Below are 7,065 nucleotides of genomic sequence, written 5' to 3'. Positions count from 1 at the left end.
ACACTGATAAAGCGATAACAAGTCAAGTACTTGTGATGTGATAAAAAACTTAAATTATGAGATAGGAAAGTAGGTTACATTATTGGTTATGTTGCCAAATATAGGTGAATTTTCATTATTTAATTACCAAACATACAATTTATATGACTTCTCGAATTATGACAATTAATTATATTTTGATTTATATATATTTCTATTCAGATTAGATGTTTTATATCCTACCTTCTTTTCTGATCCTTAACACCTCATTGAGTGCGCATTTTGCTTTTTGTAATACTAACAACGTTCCATGGTAAATCAAGAAATCCCATATTGTAAACTTTTTATCACATAAACAGCTTTTAGAATCGATAAATTGTTTGTGTGTAGCTTTTGTAATTTGCGGGGAAAACGCATTGGAAAATTATTTTTCAGTAACTTCAAAATACGAATTTTAAAATTTGCTATTTTATTTTAATTTTCTTTATTTTATTGTGCAATCAACTCCATTTTTGGATATAGATCATCTTTAGTAGATTTCGAAATAATGGGAAATAAACTATTGTTGGAAGTTGAGTTTAATCTTAAATATATGTACGGAGCAAACCTTAACTACTATTAAGTAGAAGATGGTTTGGATTATGTAATTAATTCATTAGAATTAATTGTTATATCAGAATCCAGTTAAAAATTCAAATTTTAGTTATAATCATACGTTTTAGTTTTAATCAAAAGAAAGAGAAAAGATTTGACTTTGTATGACAAAATCTTTTCCTGGCTGTTTCGACTGAAATAAATTTTAAATATAAAACGGATCCTGGCTTTTGACACAATAGTCAATTAAGTATCACTAAGCGGGACTTTTGGTTTAACAACGTTTAGCCTCGTGATGTTTTGTATTTGAACTTTTGTATTTTAAATATTCGAAATTCGCTCGCTCACTTCTGAAAAATGTAAGGTTATAAATGCTGTGCCTCGCGTTGCGCCAACACGAGTGACTAAACTACTTTAGCCACGGTTGCCGTCCGTCAAAGTACCACTTTATGTATCTTAAAACCGTGGATAAACTGGCGCTTTAAAGGTGGAAGTAGAAGAAGTAATTGAAATAAATTATTCAAACTTTACTGTATTTTGACAAAAATTAAATCGAAACCACAGGAATAATTCTGACAAAAATATGTACTTATTTTAGAAATGCGCTTTAGGACACTTCTTGGTGGTTCAGAGGATTGGTAGAGCCTCTACGATTAGAAGAATATAACGATAAAATATTTCTAATTCTCTTCAGAATAAAAATGGAAATTTAATAGATATCAGTTAGTTCCTTTAAAATTATATCTAAATACAATAAAGGGGACAGAAAAAAAAACAAGAAAATAATAATAAATTGTATAATAATAATAAATTTTTGCATTGTCTTTGGTTTCCGGTAAAATATTTTAAACACTATTTTGTAAATGTGAAATACAGTTTAACTGTTGATAACTTGAATCATATCATTTTGTTTCGTCAGCTACTGTTGGTGTGCTGAGCTGACAAGACGCCTCTTCTATGCGATAGTGCACGCGCATACATATTATCATTACGTGCTGACATGGGCAAATATGATTAATAATCTCCAGTTTTGTAAATATTAAGCTTTGCTATGCGCAAGCAGTCGATTAATTCACGTATATTATGAGCGTTTAAGGTTGAACAGTTCTTAGTGTTTAAACTGTGTGGTTAAAATGGCTACTTTATGGACAATTGTTCAAGTGATATTATTCATTATTGCGCACACAAATGGATATTGTTATTATAAGAGAGAGCTACGTAGTGAATATGGTCCCGATTACTTCAATTGCAATTATTGCAATGTTACCCAAAAAAATGGCGAATGGACTGTTGAAGGATTAAATTCGTATTCGTTCGGTGACCCTTATAGAAATATAATTATAATATCAATGCAGAATCTTAAATTTAGTGACTTTACATTGCAAACTGTCATCACAGATGACATAGCTTTTAATTTTGGTATCGTTGAGCTGATTATTGAGGATTCGCAAATTGACAGAATTGTAAACTTTGCTTTTCCTAAACAAAAATCATCTGAGTATGGTACATGGGATGTTAAGTATCGCTTCGTAAGTTTTAAAAACAATAATATATCAACAATTGAAGAAAATGCCTTTAATAATTTCAAAAGTGATACAAAAGTTTCATTTTCAAATAATGTTATCGGAAATAAAATAGGAACTATTACTTCGCTTAGTATACTGGTTAGTGTAACGAGTTTAGATTTATCAAACAATAACTTAACAAGCATTTCTAATGAACTGTTTACTGCTAATAAAAATTTTCAATATTTGAATTTGTCTAATAGTCAGATAAAACACATAGTTCCCAATGCATTTATATATCTTTCGAAATTAGAAGTTCTCGATTTGTCAATGAATATGTTATTAAATGTACATCAATGCGATTTACTAAATTTAAAGGATACCAGTTATATCTTTCACAATTTATCAGCACTACATACATTAATTTTATTTGGTAATAATATATCAAATTTTGATAATGCATTAGGTTATCTTCCATTATTACAAAAACTCGATTTATCACATCAAAATTTTAGCAGTTTATCGAACAAAATGTTTCCGGAAATCAGTGCAATAAAATACCTAAATATATCAAACAATCAAATAAATCAAATAAATCCGAATACATTTGTAAATATGCAAAATTTAGAACATTTAGATTTGTCCCACAACCAAATAAAAAACATGCACATAGCATCTTTGCATGGGTTATCAAATTTACAATCCTTAAATCTAAGTTATAATCATTATACGATTGATAAATATTTAATATTTAATACACCGCAATTATCATTTTTGGATATTAGTTACAATAACGTAAGTGACATTGATGTAACATTATTTAAAGGATCGCATTTGAGCTCAATTAATATCGATGGAATGCAACTAAGTTGCATAAGATTAGTCGAAATAGTCAAATATTTTAAAACATTAAATATTAATTGTGTTGCTGGAAAAGAACAAAATCGTTTACATCTATTTGGAATGCATTGTAATCATTCCGATGTAATAGAATCCACTACAATGCAAAACGTTATCGAATCTACCAACATACCAAATTCTGATATTCAATTGTCTAATAATAAGATTCTATCAGAAATGTTAAACGTATTAAATCATATGAATAATATAAACTTAAATGCAAATCTTACTCAAGGAGTTAATATTCAGTTGTCAAATAATAATATACTATCAGAAGTGTTAAACGTATTAAAACATATCAATGATAAAAATTTGAATGCTAATCTTACTCAAGGGTTAATATTCAATTGTCTAATAATAAGATTAGAAATGTTAAACGTATTAAAACATAACGATAATAAAAACTTGAGCTAATCCCACTCAAGTAGTTAATCAAGTTCACGATATGCAGGAGAAATCAGATATAACTACACATGTTTTATTTATATTACTTATTTTACTTATTTTAATGCTTTTTCTTATACTTGTATTTTTCCTACATCTGGCGTAAATTTGATAGAACAAATCAATATGTACCAACTGAAAATCTGATCACTGACTTTGAATTATCTAATAGATAGTTTTCTGATAACTAAACAAAACTATCAAATCAATATTGTATTGTAAAATATCAATAAGCTTTTAATTGTAATAATTAGTTATAAGTTATTGTATAAATATATCTATTACTATGTATACAAACCCCAAAACAAACTGCCATTGGACATTTGGTCATCTTTAATATGGTAATAATTGGCTTTTAATAAATGCGTAATATTTTAAATAATTTTCTTTTACAGTCAGAATACTGTCATTACCACCGAGGACATCAATATCAATCATCATTAGCAAATCTTCAAAAGATTTCACTGATATAAATGGTAATCCATTTTATTCTTAATTAAAATATTATTTTTATAAGCATTAGTTTCATCTTGGTTAAATTTTAGGGTTTAACGGCAATTCCAGGAGATTTTCCCCAACAACTCTCGATGTTTATCAGCTTCCAGACAATTCATCTATATTCACATTCAGAATTATATCAAATCGCTTCGCAACGCGTCGCATTCCTGGAATTCCCGGTACCTCCGATGTCGTCGCTGGTCCCATGCCACAACGTTGCTTTGGAGTTGTTATCATAAGCATCGCTGCCTGAAGACAAGGTGAATTAAAGTCGACTTTGACTTCCTATTGGGCTATACTCGTACATGACAAAGAAAGTTTCTACAATGTTCATACCTGAAAATCTTTCAGATGTTCATTAAAATAGAAATCAAAAGTTGCAGATTTCTAAAAGTACTAAAATAGAATTTGTTAAAAATCGCATCTGCTATGAAATAACAATAATGAAATAACAGCAATTCGGAGTTTCTGATACTATAAGAAACATATAAATACTGTTTTCTATCGTTTTACAAACCTTGCTCTATTAGTAATAACTTTTGGTAGGCATTCCAAGCTACCTATTCAAGGAGGTTTATAAAGTCAAACTTTAGAATGTAAAGCGTGTCATCTTCTACCATAGAAAAACAAGAAACGATAATTTATTAATTTCTGGCTAATGATAAATATCTGTTTCATATCAAAGAAATTTGTTTGTTTAAATTCATAAATAATATTATATAAATGCATATAAGTATTATAAGGTAATATATTATATATTAGAATCAACAATGTGACGTCATAAACTATAAATAAACGTCGTTTTCATAGTCTTTACAATAGTAATTAAGTACTATTTACAATATACTTACAATGCAGAAACGCAACAACAAAATATAATTCAATTTACAGTAACACGTAATTGTAAGTTTTAAGCAAGTGTTTGGCACTTCTCAGTCAGTCAATCAACTTATATTCTTTAACAATAAACAATTTTCTTATCTTAAATACAAACACGATATGATTCTTAATCAACGTGATTTCTAGCCGCTTGTAGATGCACAAGAGGCACCATGTAGGACACACTCGTCGCCATCTTGAATACAATCAGAATTCTTACGATTATCATCGCCAGCAATCAATAAATTCGAATTAACGCGGATAAATGATCCTAGTTCCTTGCGGCGGTGTCATTTTGGTGTGCGTCGCACACAGTTCTTCAAATAATCAGAAACCGCCGCGTGTTTGTTATTCAGTGCTAACTCTGCAGGCTGAAAACCTTCCTGATTCTTCAGAAAAGGATCAGCTCCAGCAGCAACGAGTTGTTTGCACACTGGTAGGCAACCCACAAGCGCCGCAGCATGAAGAGCACTTTCACCATTCTACAAAAATGAAAAATTGTAAAAAATGAACATTTAATCATTCATGACTTACTGGCAGGAGTCCAAGCGATGGTCGATACTTTAACAAAGCGCCAACAACTTGAGAATGTCCTTTGTGGGCTGCCTTGAAGAGAGGCGTAGCTCCATCCTGGGAAACAAATGTTGTGTTATCAAGTATCTAATTGCTTCAATTTTTTAATCGACTTACATGTCTAGCGGAATCAACTCGTGCGCCAGCTTTCAACAGTTGCGAAACGATATGATCGTGACCCATTTGGGCGGCTATCCATAATGGCGTCGCTCCATCAGTACGTCGGGAATCAGGCGCGGCTCCTCGCGCCAACAGGAACAGCAGAATTTTGTAATGCCCATTCTGTGCCGCTATAAATAACGGTGTGGCTCTGTCCTAAAAACATTGAGAATCTATAAGTATTCATCAGATGATATTGATTGAATAGATAACTGTACAATATTCAAATGACTTCAATTTGAATTAATTTAAATTTTCAAATATGTTGACTTCAAATTCGTCACATTTAAGTGTAACTAAACTGGTAATTACTTCCTTTCTAAGCCTAATGTGATTCCGTTCGCATTTTCGCGAAACTTTCTATTGTTGCGGTTTGACATGGTGAACGCAATTCAATTGTTTATGACTTACGCGGTTCCGTTTCAATGTCTCTAATCTCTAATCGATTTGCACTTGAATGAGTCCTACTCACTTTCATGTGGGCATTCACTTGCGCGCCGCGGTCCACCAGCTCCTTGACGACGTCCATGTGTCCGCATTGGCACGCGACGAAGAGCGGACTTCCGCCGTCCTGCAAACCAACACAACAGCGCTGAGTTAAGAGGAAATATTCAGGTTTCTGGAGCAAGCACACTTACGACGCTCAGCGAGTCGACAGGTGCATCATTCTCAAGCAGCAGTTGCACGATGTCCAAGAATCCGCCCTGCGCGGCAAAGAATAATGCTGTTGTCCCTGTCTGCGAAACAAAAGGATTTAGTATACTGTACATATCATTATAAACTTTCTTCGCGTCTTGTTTTTGTTTTTGTCTGAGTGAAACATGCGGCAATTCATTTGTTTTATTGTTTTGTTTTCTCTTTGTGTGTTAGTTATAAATTCAAAGCGTTTTGTTAAAGTTTGCGCTTCGTTTGGCGCCTGCCTGGGTTTTGAAGTGAACGGTTCGTTTCTCGTTTTGTTACGCGTTGAATTTACGCAGGCCTGCTTTGCACGTACCACTCTTCGCGCGGCCGCATCGGAGCCTTGTTCCAGTAACTCTTTGACACATTCGTAATGACCATTAGCGGCGGCCAAGATTAACGGCGTCGTGTTCTCCTAGAATTAAAATAGAAAGATTACAAACACGTAAAAAGAGACTATGAAATGGTTACTAGTAGAAATAAAATAAATAAAACTGCAGGTAAATGCATGAATTACAGGTTGGGATAATTAGAGCCATTGAGCCTGCGAGTTGAAGAATTACTGCTAATTTGTTGCTATTATTCTTGTTTTTAAGTCCAAATATTGTTTTTACTATTATAATGTTGGTTTAAGTCCAAATATTGTTTTACGGTGAGAAAAAATTGAATGATTGCTGAAAACCTCTAAAGACAGCCTTTCTAAAAAAGATAAAAAGTTGGCATTTCGAGATTGGAATCATAGTTATAGTGTTAAATAGTTGAATCCGAGATGGCGCGTTGAAGTGCATGATTAAAGTAAATTCTTTTATATAATTAATTTGTTTAACATAAAATTGCGAATCTTATTGATAGAATT

The 7,065-nt window shown here is 32.0% G+C and overlaps 2 protein-coding genes and 1 long non-coding RNA gene across 3 annotated transcripts; 2 read left to right on the top strand and 1 right to left on the bottom strand.

The window, feature by feature from the left end:
* Positions 1–1,619: 1,619 nt before the first annotated feature.
* Positions 1,620–3,318, top strand: LOC135802518 (leucine-rich repeat-containing protein 15-like). Its single transcript, XM_065316115.1, has 2 exons — positions 1,620–3,263; positions 3,313–3,318. The coding sequence occupies exons 1-2, from the start codon at positions 1,707–1,709 to the stop codon at positions 3,316–3,318; spliced, it is 1,563 nt and encodes a 520-aa protein (XP_065172187.1). The 5' UTR covers positions 1,620–1,706.
* A 197-nt stretch (positions 3,319–3,515) lies between these two features.
* Positions 3,516–4,237, top strand: LOC135802525 (uncharacterized). Its single transcript, XR_010550576.1, has 3 exons — positions 3,516–3,763; positions 3,818–3,898; positions 3,968–4,237. It is a non-coding gene; the product is annotated as an uncharacterized lncRNA (long non-coding RNA).
* Positions 4,238–4,650: 413 nt separating this feature from the next.
* Positions 4,651–6,719, bottom strand: LOC135802527 (ankyrin repeat domain-containing protein 29-like). Its single transcript, XM_065316120.1, has 7 exons — positions 6,705–6,719; positions 6,526–6,624; positions 6,170–6,268; positions 6,004–6,102; positions 5,490–5,687; positions 5,334–5,429; positions 4,651–5,281 (listed from the first exon to the last, which is right to left on the bottom strand). Exons 1-7 carry the CDS (start codon positions 6,717–6,719, stop codon positions 5,090–5,092), a joined length of 798 nt encoding a protein of 265 aa, XP_065172192.1. The 3' UTR covers positions 4,651–5,089.
* Between the last annotated feature and the right edge of the window lie 346 nt (positions 6,720–7,065).

Source organism: Atheta coriaria, unplaced genomic scaffold (genome assembly GCF_025399875.1).
Source record: "Atheta coriaria isolate IRGN ID8LTWV9N9 unplaced genomic scaffold, Caltech_Dcor_3.1 hic_scaffold_31_pilon, whole genome shotgun sequence".
In the NCBI taxonomy this organism is placed as follows: domain Eukaryota; kingdom Metazoa; phylum Arthropoda; class Insecta; order Coleoptera; family Staphylinidae; genus Dalotia; species Dalotia coriaria.
The sequence above is the reverse complement of the archived record's forward strand: the minus strand, read 5'-3'. Positions and strand labels throughout refer to the sequence as shown.

Bases quoted from the DNA above. Each gene is read 5' to 3' on its own strand.
- LOC135802518 (XM_065316115.1), top strand. From the start codon at position 1,707: ATGGCTACTTTATGGACAATTGTTCAAGTGATATTATTCATTATTGCG.
- LOC135802527 (XM_065316120.1), bottom strand. The intron at 5,688-6,003 runs GTGAGTAGGACT...CAATGTTTTTAG, and splicing joins AAGTGAATGCCCACATGAAA to GACAGAGCCACACCGTTATT. The intron at 5,282-5,333 runs GTAAGTCATGAA...TCATTTTTGTAG, and splicing joins CATCGCTTGGACTCCTGCCA to AATGGTGAAAGTGCTCTTCA.